At 57.0% G+C, this 12,426-nt stretch overlaps 1 protein-coding gene across 1 annotated transcript; it reads left to right on the top strand.

The window, feature by feature from the left end:
* The first annotated feature begins 898 nt into the window (after nucleotides 1–898).
* Nucleotides 899–12,000, top strand: DACT3 (dishevelled binding antagonist of beta catenin 3). Its single transcript, XM_012761496.3, has 4 exons — nucleotides 899–2,266; nucleotides 8,401–8,497; nucleotides 8,660–8,812; nucleotides 9,759–12,000. The coding sequence occupies exons 1-4, from the start codon at nucleotides 1,841–1,843 to the stop codon at nucleotides 11,153–11,155; spliced, it is 2,073 nt and encodes a 690-aa protein (XP_012616950.3). The 5' UTR covers nucleotides 899–1,840; the 3' UTR covers nucleotides 11,156–12,000.
* Nucleotides 12,001–12,426: the final 426 nt, after the last annotated feature.

Below are 12,426 nucleotides of genomic sequence, written 5' to 3'. Positions count from 1 at the left end.
CTCCACCAACCAAGGATGTCCCTTCCCCTCCTTGAAATTCTCTCATGTGGCCTCAAATCTTGGTTTTACTCCCTTATTCTTTTGATTTATCTTCCTCTGAATATCCATCTTCAAATGCCTGGTGACCAGAATTCTAAATCAATTGCAGATGCAACATTCTACTCAGCAAATGGCTCAAATGGTCTTGTACAAACAGCAGGGATGAAAAACCAATCCTGACTTCACCCCAGACACTACTTAGAAAGCCTTGCTGTAAGCAATCCAGACCCGATCCTCAATCCTTGATTCTCTCCCTGCTGCTGGAAAATGAATGCAGTCTAGGCCGACTGTGAACAACAGGAAGACTGCATAAGGTTTGTCTCTGCTAAAGTCCAACTCATTCTTCTCCCTGGGACTCACTAGGTTACTTTTTTTCTTATTTATCAAACCCCTCTGTGGCTTTTTATCCACGGAAGACCGCTGCTCCAAGTGCTTGGCAAATTTCACTTAATCCTCGGAACAACTCTATGAGGTAGACAGTATTATGACCCCATTATACAGACGGAGAAGCCGTGGCACAGAGAGGTTAAGTGAGTTTCCCAAGGTCACGCAGCTGGAAAGTGGCAGAGTTGTTACTCACCCCTTAAGAAGTCTGGCTTCAGAGGCTTTGCTCTCTACCACTGCCACTGCCTTTCCATGTCACCACCAGAAGGTCACTTAATGCACAGGGCATCATAAAAGAGGGACGTCCTCGCAGGATCTTCTGGGGTCTGGCTTTGGGACAGTCAAGGTCTGTCTGAGAAATGGGTATGAATGAATACCAGAGCCAGCTCTTGCAGGCTGTAGGGAGGCACGCTCCACGTAGTGACACAGGCTGGCCGCCGGGGGGTGCGCCAGCCCTGCTCGCGGAGCCTGGGGCGAAAGGAGGAAGCCTCGGAAACGAACGTCAGGCTCAGACTCGCAGGACCACGGAACGTCGAGAACAGAGCATCATAGAAGGCCGAGAACAAAGCCTCTCAGAACGTCGAACAAAGGCCCCTGCACTGGGAGAACGATGAGAACACAGCCTCACAGCACCTGGGAGACAAAGCCGCTTCGAGTCTGTTCTGGTCAAATCATACAATCTTCCACTCAGGCTTTCAGAGTTCCAGAATTTGGGATACAACCGATCTTACACTCTCACAAGCAAGACCAGCTACACAATTTGACCGGCCTAGTGCAGAATGAAAATGCGGCGTCCCTCGCTCAAAAAATAAGAATGTCAGGACAGCAGTAGCGGAACGTTAAAGCAAGCACGAGGGCCTTTCTCGGCGGGTCCCAGCACCGTGACGCCGGCCCGGCCTGGGAGCACAATTTATCGGAGGATGTCCGTCGCGTCCACAGCTTGGCGTCTGGGAAGGCTTCCTGAAGCGGACGCTAAATCAGGGTCGACCCCTCTAACCCTTTTCTCCCCCTGCGCAGCCTCAGAAGCTAAAGGCTGGGGGGGCCCAGGGGAAGTAGGAGCAGCTGCTAAACTGTCACGTGGATCCCTTCTCTATTTATAGATCCCCGTCCCCTCCCGCCGGACAGTCCAATGGTAGCCAGAGCTCGCCCGCAAGAGGGCGGAACCCGCTGCGGGACCGGGGAGGCACAGACCAATGGCGTTGAAGCAAGGGCGGACTTGTTTCATTGTGACGCGTGGGGGGCGTGGCCCGGGCCCAGAAGCTCTTGCACTGGGGGGCGGGGGGAGCGTGGCGAGCAGAGCGAGTAGGCAGCTGCGAGCATGCGTCGTGTTGGGCGGTGCTAGTGCACGGCCCAACATTGTCGTAAGGGAGGACACCCGCCAATAGGCGGCGGTTGCTCTGTCGCCGGGGGCGTGGCCATGCAGATAAGGCGCGGGTGGGCGGCCCAATGGGCGGGCGCCTATGCAGATGAGACGGTGACAGCCCGGCCAGCGGGCGGGCAGGCAGGCAGGCAGGCTGGCTGCTGGGGCGGGGAGGTGGGACCGGGAGAGGGGTGGCCGCGGGGCCCGGCCGGGCTGGGGCGGGGGGCCGCAGCCATGATCCGGGCCTTCTCGTTCCCGGTGAGCCCCGAGCGGGGCCGGCTGCGGGGCTGGCTGGAGGGTAGCCTGGCCGGGCTCTGCGAGTTGCACTGGCTCCGGGAGAGGCAGGAGTACCGCGTGCAGCAGGCGCTGCGGCTGGCCCAGCCCGGAATGGGGGGCGCCGAGGCCGAGGACGAGGAGGACGCCGACGAGGATGAAGATGCGGCGGCGGCGCGCCGGGCCGCAGCGGCCCTGGAGGAGCAGCTGGTAAGGGGCCGCCTGTCCGTCCGTCCCTCCCTCCACCCCCCGCCTGTGTCTGTCTGTCTGTCTCGGTTGGATGCTCAGACACCCGTGGGGGGTGGGGCGGGTAGGCAGGGAGTGGGAAAGGACAGGGGGTGGGGCTGGAGACCCCGGAGTTCGGGCGGCGGGCGGGACCTGGCCTCCTCGCCCCCAAATCAGGGGGTGGGGGGACAGCATCGCTTCTGCTGGGGCCCCGTGAAAACGATAGACCCCACCCCCTATACCCCTTCCAGAGAAAATCCTTCTGGGGGCCAAGTATGCGTCAAGCCCGGGTCCGGGTACTTTGGATGCATTGCCGTCTTGCAGCTTGGGAGGGAGGGGGTGATAGTCCCCATTTTACAGAGAAAGAAATCGAGGCTCGGAGAGAACAAGTGACTCACCCAAGGTCACACAGCCAGGATCCAAGCATGCCCTTCTCTGGGCCCCGCTAGCAGGGCTCCATCTTCCCTAAGTCCTGGTGTGCTTGGAGATCTCCGGAGGGGGCGGGGTGGGAAAGGGGATCTTAGGGCCTCCTGAGGGAGGGACCACTGCTGAGAGGAAGCTCACAGTCCCTTAAGCCCCCCCTGGGATCTTGACTCTTCGGTGACATTTCCCTTCTTTCCTACCTGGTCCCAGCCCTCCATAACCCAAGAGGAGGCAGGTTGAGGCAGCACTGGGGTCTGACTTCTGGACTCTGGGTTCGCGCTAAGTGTGGAAGATGAGCAGAGGTCTTCAGGACGACTCAAAGCGACACTATCCTGTCCCCCTTTCTATGTCATTCCTTGAGTCTCCCAACCAGTCCTGGGCTTCCCTCACTCTCTCCCTACTGCCAGATCTCGGTGACTTTCTGTGTCTGCTTCTCTTTCTTAATGCTGTCTCTCTGTCGCCGTCTCTCTGTGTCCCTCTAGGTCCGTCTCCCTGGTCTTCCTTTCTTGCATTCCTGCCCCCACGTCCCAGTCTCGTCCCCTCCCCCCAGCCCGCAGACCCCAGCTCCACTTGCAGTTCCCATCCCCAAGCCTGTGTGTGGTCAGAGCTTCCCGTTTGGGGAAACCTGAGCCGGGGTGGCGGCGGAGGGGGCTCTGGCGGCTGCTGACCCCGACTGCCCCTCCCCAGATGGGGAGTGGGGGAGAGGACTGGAGCCAGACTCCGGGGCTGCACGCCCAGCCCCTCCCCCCTCAGGAGTGGGACCCCGCACATTCTTCTCTGGAAACAGAAACAGCTGTGGGAGGCCCCACCCGCTCCCAAAGTTAGAGACGGATTGTGGGGGCCCTCACCGGCTCCCCCCACCCCAAGCTGCCTGGGCTGTGACGGTGGCTCCCCTCCTGATGAGGAGAAGGAGGCACGAGGACAGGCTAGCTGTGTCCTTCCCAGCTGCCCCTCGGCCTCCCGGCTCCCTGCCCTTCCCCTTCCCCATCTCTGCCCCTCTGTGCCCCTCCCGCCAGCCCTGGGTCCCGCCGGCGCGAGGTGGTAGTGGGGCGGCTCCCCCCACCCCCCAGTCTCTAGGCAAAGCTCGTCCCAGCACCAGGGAGGAGGCGGTGGCAGGCGGGGGGAGGGAGACAGCGGCACTCGGCACTGAGGGAGGAGTGGAGAAGCGCTAAATATAAACTCCTCTAGCGTTGGGGGTTCCTGGGTCCTTCTGAAGAGAGGGGGTGGGGGCCTCCTCTGATCCCTGAGCCCGTATGACACTTACCCCCCACCTCCACCCCCCACTCGGGCATACACTCCCTTTGAAGCAAGAAAGACTAAAGCTAGACTTGATTACTTTCTAATAGGGACGATGGAGCTGCCAGGCAAAGACTAGGGGTGTCTCAGAGAGCAGAGGCTAGAATCCTGGGTGGGAACAGGGGCTCCCTGCGTCCTGCTTGCTCCCAAGAAGGGATAAGGTTCCTCCCAGCAAGAAGGATTTAGGTTAGACTTGCAGAAGGACTTCCTAACAGAGATAAAAGGGCATCGGACACCCACTAGGGGCATGTGAGGTACAGATAAGGTGGGAGAAGTTTGGGCAAAGAGGTCCCCACGGGTCCTAACCGCACCCTTGCTAAGCCTGGCTGAGCTGGCTGGTCCACTAGTGGAAGGGATTGCAGAAAAAAAGAGGGGGTATTGCAGGAAGGCAGGGAGCCCAATTCAGGCCAAGGACCTTCTGATCTTTTAAAGATTCATCCTTTTGCAGCTGGAAGGAATGAGGTCAGACTCACATATAGAGGGGTGTGGGAGGGATATTAGGGAGGCACTGGGCACTGGGGAGGAGGAGGTCTCTCCTGTCTGTCCCCCTCACTCCTGCTGCTCCTCTCAGTGGAAGAACTGAAATTAGATAGACCTGCAGAACTTACCAAAAAAATCCACCCTTTCATATTTATTTATTTATTACTTTTTTTTTTTAGAGACAGGGTCTAGCTCTGTCACCCAGGATGGTGTGCAATGGTATGATCATAGCTCGCTGTAACCTCAAATTCCTGGGCCCGAGCAATCTTGCTGCCTCAGCCTCCCGAATAAATGGGACTACGAGCACATGCCACCATACCTAATTTTTTCATTTTTTGTAAAGATGGGGTCTTGCTATTGCCCAGGAGGCTGGTCTCGAACTCCTGGCCTCAAGTGATCCTCCGGCCTCCCCCTCTCAGAGTGCTGGGATTATAGCTCGAGCCACCACACCCATCCCTTTTACATTTACTTTTAATTACGCAAGTAAAACATGATTTTCTATTTGCCTTGTAAGAAATGCATAGCTTTCATGTGATAATACAAGCTAGCATTTATTAAGTGTTAAAAGGAACTGCTGTTTTAGCTCATTTACTCCTGGCAACAATTCCATAAGAGATGGAGGTCATATGATGCCCATGTTACAAATGAGGAAACTGAGGCCCAGAGAGGTGACGTCACCCATCCAAGGTCACACAGCTGGGAAGTGGCAGGGCTGAGTTTGATGCCTGGGAATGTGGTCCCAAGTCATGCCTTTATAAATACTTCACTCTACCGTCCAATCCTCCCGTGACCCCCTAAATCCAGCCTCTCCTCTGAAGTCACTATTGTCACCTTGGTGTGAGTCCTTCCAGAACTTTTCCAATGTATCTACTCCCAGAAATAGTTTACAGACCCAAAAAATGTAGAGTTTTTGTAAGAGGTGTGCTTTTTACAAATTCAGGGTTCTTGGGTGAAGTCCCAGAGACTATGCCAGTGGTTCTCAAAGTGTGGCCGCGGGACCGGCAGCGGCACGTCACATAGAACTTGTTAGACGTGCAAATTCTTGAGCTCGATTCCAGACTGAAATCGAAAGCTCTGGAAGTGGGACTCAGTAGTTCGGTTTTTAACAAGCCCTCCAGGTAATTTGGACTCATTCTTGCTCACGCCATATATATTCCACATTTCTTTCTCTTTTGACCCAGTGCTACACCTTGGTGATGGTTCTATATAGAAATTTACCTCGTTCCATTTTTAACAGCCATATAGTATTCCATTGTGTACATTCATTCCTTCATCAAGTATTTCTTTTTTTTTTTTGAGATAGAGTCTCACTTTGTTGCCCAGGCTAGAGTGAGTGCCGTGGCATCAGCCTAGCTCACAGCAACCTCAGACTCCTGGGCTCAAGCGATCCTCCTGCCTCAGCCTCCCGAGTAGCTGGGACTACAGGCATGCGCCACCATGCCCGGCTAATTTTTTCTATGTATATTAGTTGGCCAATTAATTTCTTTCTATTTATAGTAGAGACGGGGTCTCTCTCTTGCTCAGGCTGGTTTCGAACTCCTGACCTCGAGCAATCCGCCTGCCTCGGCCTCCCAGAGTGCTAGGATTACAGGCGTGAGCCACCGCGCCCGGCCCATCAAGTATTTCTTGAGCACCTACTTTGTGCCAGGCATTGGCACATCCTAGGTACTGTGGGGGGTACAGCTGCGAACAGAAGAGACAGAAATCTCTGCCCTCCTAGGGCTGACACTGTAGTGAAAGAGTCAACAAATGACATGTCGCACCAGTATATAATTATATTTATTTTTTAAGAGAGTTTATTCAATGTTCAGTTTCCCTTTTTTTTTTTTTTTTTTTTTTGTGGAGATAAGAGTCTCTCTCTGTTGTCCAGGCTAGAATGCAGTGGCATCATTGTAGCTCACTGCGACCTCAAACTCCTGGGCTCAAGCGATCCTCCTGCCTCAGCCTCCCGAGTAGCTGGGACTACAGGGGTTGCACCACCATGTGTGGCTAATTTTTCTATTTTTAGTAGAAACAGGGTCTCAAGCTCTTGCTCAGACCATTGTCAAACTCCTGAGCTCGAGCAATCCTCCCGCCTCAGCCTTCCAGAGTGCTAGGATTATAGGTGGTGAGCCACCCCACCCAGCCTGATATATAATTTTAAATCAAGAGATTATTACTGATATATATTTTTTTAAAAAACCCAAATCAGGACAACGGAGTGTAGAATGACAGGGGAGCTATTGTGTTTTCTTTTTTCTTCTTTTTTAAAAAATTATTTAATAATAAATTTCTTTTCATTTTTTTTTTCCTTGAACACACCAGTAAGAACTGAGCTATTTTGGAAAGGTGTCAGGGAAGCGATCACCTAACCAAAAACCTGAATGAAGCAAGGGAGTGAGCCAGTAGGACATGAGAGGGAGGCATTCTCTTAAGGCAGGACCATGCATGGCACGTTTGAGGGACAGTGACAAGGCCAGCATGGCTAGAGCTGAGTGAGCAAGCCAGAGATTTGTGGGGGACGTGACATGGGGCATCTGGGCAGTTTGTGAGTTTTTTAGCCGCTCCCTGATGCTGCACAATGTCAGCCGCTTTGTAGAGTTCTGAGTCCGCCCTGAGCGTGTCCAAGTCCACGGGGCAGGAGCCCAAAGCCGGAGTGATTGATTTGTTGACCTTCGTCCCATAAACATGCCCAGATGGGGGCTTCTATTCTCAGGGAAGGGGAGTGAGTGGACAGCGGCAGGATTCAGAAGCTGGGTGGCGGCGGGGGACTGGAGCTGGGCTGCAGGAGGGGGGAGCCGGCCAGTCTTTCTGCCCTAAATAGGCAGGGCTGGGTGCCTGTCCTCCCGGCCCCTCCTCCCTCCTTCCCTTCCTCCTGCCGGCCAGACAGGCCGCTTTTGTCTGAGGGTCAACCGCCACCTCTGCCACTCAGACCCATTGGAGACTTTTCCCTGGCTCTGGGCCTCAGTTTTCCAAACCGGGGTGAAGCCCTAGTGTCTTGGAGACCCCGTGTGTGTGTGTGTGTGTGTGTGTGTGTGTGTGTGTGTGTGTGTGTGTGTTGTTTCCGCCCCTACCCCACCCACTGTCACGGTCCATCCCCTAAGAGGGTTTTCACCTTCATGTATTGACATCTGATAAGAAACACTCTTTTCCTGCAGCAAAAAGGATCCAGGGTAGACTCAGAAATCTCTTATGGGGATCAGGAGCTGTGGACAGACACAGGGGCTTTTTGGTGGGAATGGAGCAAGAGAAGGAGGAGAAGGTGGTCCCTGGGGATGACTGCTGCAGTACCACTAAGGCTAGACTCGCAGAGGGACTTTCCAGGAGGCTTGAGGGATCTTTCCGAGGGGAAGAGCAAAGAGGAATATGCCTGTGGTCAGCCTGTGTTATCCATAAGAGGGAATGAATCAGTGTGCAGCGGGGACTTAAGGAACACTTGCAAAAGGACTTCCTGTTGTGATAAGGGGCAATGTGAGAAGGCAGGGGGATCTGATAAAGAAGAAAGACTGGGAGGAGGCAGGCTCCGGGCTCAGGGATCTGCTAGGTCCTGGACACCACCTTTTAGCAGTGAATAATCCTTCCAGAAAGAAGACCTGAAGTTAGACTCAAAGTGGGACATTTTAATAGGGGTTAGGTGAGCACGGAGGAGGGAACAGCGGATGGGGAAGGGGCAAGAGATGAGGCTGCCTGTGGCCTCAACACACATAAGAGAGATGAGACTGCAGCATGCAGGACCAGAGTTAGACAGCCAGAAGGACTTTCTAATGGGGATGAAGAGACAGAGATCTTGAGGGTGTCCTGGGACTCAGGTACTGCTTTGCTCCTTTTGAAGTCAGAGCCTCGTTGTCAAAGCAAAACTCTGTGCATGAGCTCAGGGACTAGAGGACCAGTCAGCAGGAGACTGGGGGCCTCTGACCATCTTGCTCTCCCCATTCCCTTAGGAGGCCCTGCCCGGGCTTATCTGGGACCTGGGCCAGCAGCTGGGAGACCTGAGCCTGGAGTCCGGGGGCCTGGAGCAGGAGAGCGGGCGCAGCTCGGGTGAGCATGGGCAGAGGAGTGGGGTCTGCTTGGGACATCTCGCTCTTTCACACTGTCCCTCTCTCTCGGGCTGTCTCTCCCTGCCCCACCCCCTCCTTTCCCCACCCCAGGTTTTCCCGCCCAAACCCCCTGATTGTCTCTCTGCTTCTCCCCGGAATCCAGGCTTCTATGAAGACCCCAGCTCCACAGGCGGTCCAGATTCACCACCCTCGACCTTCTGTGGGGACAGTGGCTTCTCCGGATCTGGCTCCTATGGACGCCTGGGTCCCTCTGAGCCCCGGGGCATCTATGCCAGCGAGAGGCCCAAGTCCCTAGGTAAGGTGGGTGGGGGTGGGGCCCCAAGGCCAGGGAAGGAGAGTGAGAGGATGGTTTTCTGCATAAACTCCCGAGTCAGACCTGGATTCCGATTCTGGCTGTGACATTCCCTTTTCCTGTGATTTTGAGCATGTCTCTTCTTTCTGGGCCTCTGTTTCTCTATCTGTTAAAATGGGTTGATAACAGTGCCTGCTTCTTAGGGATGTTTTGAGTATTCAGTGAGTCTCTGCCCTAAGGCATTGGACTTGGCCCATGGTAGTCACTCAGTAACCAGGAACTGCAGTTATTCACTTACACAAGTAAGTTTTGGGGCCCCTACTATGTGCTACCCCAGGACCATCCTAGGAATGAGGGACACAGCAACGAACAAAACAGACAAGTCCCTGCACTCATCCGATTGACACTCTAGTTGGAGGAATAGATAATATACAAGATAAATAAGTAAAATATCTAGGGAACTGGATATCCACATGTGCTCTGACAAGAAGTAAACCAGGGAAAGGTACTAGGGAGTGTCCCTTAGAGTTTGGGGAGGGCCTCACTGAGACCGTGACATTTGAGTGGCGCCCTGAAGTGAAGGAGTGGGCCTCGCACATGTCCCGGGAGGAGGAGGGTTTCCAGGAAGTGGGAGCGGCAAACACAAAGGTCCCCAGGCCAGAGCATGACAGGCCTGTGCTTCCAGGGGCGGAGACCTGCGGATACGGAGGACGGGCGTGAGAGATGAGAGTTGGGGACAAAGAGGCGGGGACAAGTCAGGCAGGTCTCGCAGGCCCCTGTGCAGATTTGTTATGAACCTTACATGACTGAAATCGAGGATGCAGGGGTTTTGACAGACAGGGGCGGGGAGGGAGGGGCAACCTGCCCCTTCCAGGCTGGAGGAGAAAGGACTTTGAGAGCCCCTCGACTCTCTCCCCCCACCCCGCCTTTTTTTGCCTCCCTTCCCTAGGAGACGCCAGTCCCAGCGCTCCGGAGATGGTGGGCGCTCGGGCGCCGGTGCCGCGGTCCTTCTCAGCGCCCTACCCGACGGCAGCGGGCTCTGCGGGCCCCGAGGCCTGTTCCTCAGCGGAGCGGCGGGCCCGCGCCGGGCCCTTCCTGACGCCCAGCCCGCTGCACGCGGTGGCGCTGCGCAGCCCGCGGCCCTGCAGCCGCCCTGCCACCAGCTCGCCCGACGCGGGGGGCGCGGGGCGGCCCCTGGACGGCTACATCTCGGCGCTCCTGCGCAGGCGCCGCCGCCGGGGGGCGGGCCAGCCCCGGACCAGCCCCGGGGGCGCGGACGGCGGCCCGCGGCGCCAGAACAGCGTGCGCCAGCGGCCGCCCGACGCGTCCCCGCCCCCCGGAGGCGCGCGGCCCGCGCCCGAGCCGTCGGTGGAGCGCGTCGGGGGCCTGCCCGCCAGCCCCGCCGCCTTGAGCCGCGGCTGGGCCTCGCCGTGGGAGTCGGAGGCGGCGCCCGAGCCCGCCCCGCCGCCCGCGGTGCCCTCGCCCCCCGACAGCCCGGCCGAGGGCCGCCTGGTGAAGGCGCAGTACATCCCGGGCGCGCAGGCCGCCACGCGCGGGCTCCCTGGGCGCGCGGCGCGCCGCAAGCCGCCGCCACTGACGCGCGGCCGCAGCGTGGAGCAGTCGCCACCGCGGGAGCGTCCCCGGGCCGCCGGCCGCCGCGGACGCGTGACCGAGGCCTCGGGCCGCCGGGGCTCGCCCCGGGCTCGCAAGGCCGCGCGCTCCCAGTCGGAGACCAGCCTGCTGGGCCGAGCTGCCGCGGCTCCTCCCGGGCCCCCGAAGTACCCCACGGCCGAGCGGGAAGAGCCGCAGCCGCCACGGCCCCGCCGCGGTCCCGCGCCCACGCTCGCGGCTCAGGCCGCGGGGGCCTGCCGCCGGTGGCGCTCCACGGCCGAGATCGACGCTGCGGATGGGCGCCGCGGTCGCCCCCGCGCCCCCGCGGCCCGAGGCCCCGTGCCTGGTCCGTCCCCGTCGGCTCCCCAGCGCCGCCTGCTCTACGGCTGCGCCGGCAGCGACTCGGAGTGCTCGGCCGGGCGCCTGGGGCCCCTGGGACGCCGGGGGCCCTCGGGCGGCGTGGCCGGCGGGTATGGAGAAAGTGAATCGAGCGCCAGCGAGGGCGAGTCACCCGCCTTTAGCTCTGCCTCCAGCGACTCAGACGGCAGTGGTGGCCTCGTGTGGCCGCAGCAGCTGGTGGCGGCCACCGCGGCCTCCGGGCCGGGGGCTGGTGCCGGCGGAGGGGCGCCCGCGGGCCCCGCTAAAGTCTTTGTCAAGATCAAGGCTTCCCACGCTCTCAAGAAAAAGATACTGCGTTTCCGTTCGGGTTCTCTCAAGGTCATGACCACAGTGTGAGTCCCGGGATCTGCCGGGCTCCCCCTTCATGGCCTCTGCACCTCCACTCGCCAGTCACTGACCCACCCACGCCTACCTTCCAAAGACCGCGTTTCTCTGCGTCCAAAGACCTTCCTCACTGTCCCCATTCAGAGCAGTCTTGGTTGGAGAGGCTCCCGCCCCCGCAGGGAGGGGTGGGAAGGAGCCCCGTTTGACCCGGCTCAGCCTCTGGCTTCCAGACACTTGGGCAAGAAAGTTCCCCTTCTCTGGGGCGCACTTATCTCATCTTTCAGTAAGTGTCCATGTATGCAAAAGGGGCGATTCGCTCAGCCTCGCCCCGTTTTAGTTTAGAAGCTTAAGTCTGTCTGCGCCCCCTTCACTCCTCACTGAGCCCTCTCGTTGCTCCCGTCCCTGTCCAGATGCGGCCCCTCTCGCTCACGAAGTGCCCCCTCCACGTCCCTGGCCCTTAAGATACCCCTTGGCACCCTGGTCAGAGACTCTGTCTGACTTAGGTGGTTCCTGCAGAGTGCCTTGGCGAAGGGAAGGAGCACGGATTTTGGGGTTTTGAGGGTCAAGTAGGAGTTGATAATACCTGGAAAGAAGGACTCTTTTCACCTCGGTCCCCGGACAATTATGGAGGACTGGGAGGTGGAAGAGGGGTGGGAAGATGGTTTCTATCTGGTGCCCCCCACTGTGACAAAATGGGGGAAAGCTCAATGACCCTCAACTGTTCCTATCTAGTAATTTTTTTTTCTTTTTTAAAAATTACTGTATTTATTATGACGATGGTGACTCCCCAGTGCAAAGGGGGCCAGATTCTGTGTGTTTCTTTAACCTCTTTGTAAATAAATGCACAATGTTACATACGCGGTGGCCTCTCCTTCGATGGCGATGGCGAAATGGGAGAAACGCCCCTTTTCCTGTGGACTGGCAGTTACGGAGCAGCTTGTTTGCGCTGGATATGGCAGTGACTGGAACCAGATGGCAGGTCCCAGCCTGGGTCCCAACGTCACCTTCCTACCATTGGCTATTTTACTTCAATGAACCTGTCCTTGGATTGGGTTATGCTTGGTCATAAATACGGTTTCATAAAAATAGAAACAGTATAGGAAAGGGACAGCCCCTAAATTCCCTCTCTCAGAAGTTATCATAATCAACAGTTTGATGTGCACCCTTCCATGTTTTTCTTGATGTGTTTGCATACATACACAAATCTCAATGACTATATACATATATAACATATGGGTATACATGTAGTATTCGTACATATATATAATATATATGTGAACTTA

The sequence above is a fragment of the Microcebus murinus genome, chromosome 16 (genome assembly GCF_040939455.1).
Source record: "Microcebus murinus isolate Inina chromosome 16, M.murinus_Inina_mat1.0, whole genome shotgun sequence".
Lineage (NCBI taxonomy): Eukaryota > Metazoa > Chordata > Mammalia > Primates > Cheirogaleidae > Microcebus > Microcebus murinus.
The sequence above is the reverse complement of the archived record's forward strand: the minus strand, read 5'-3'. Positions and strand labels throughout refer to the sequence as shown.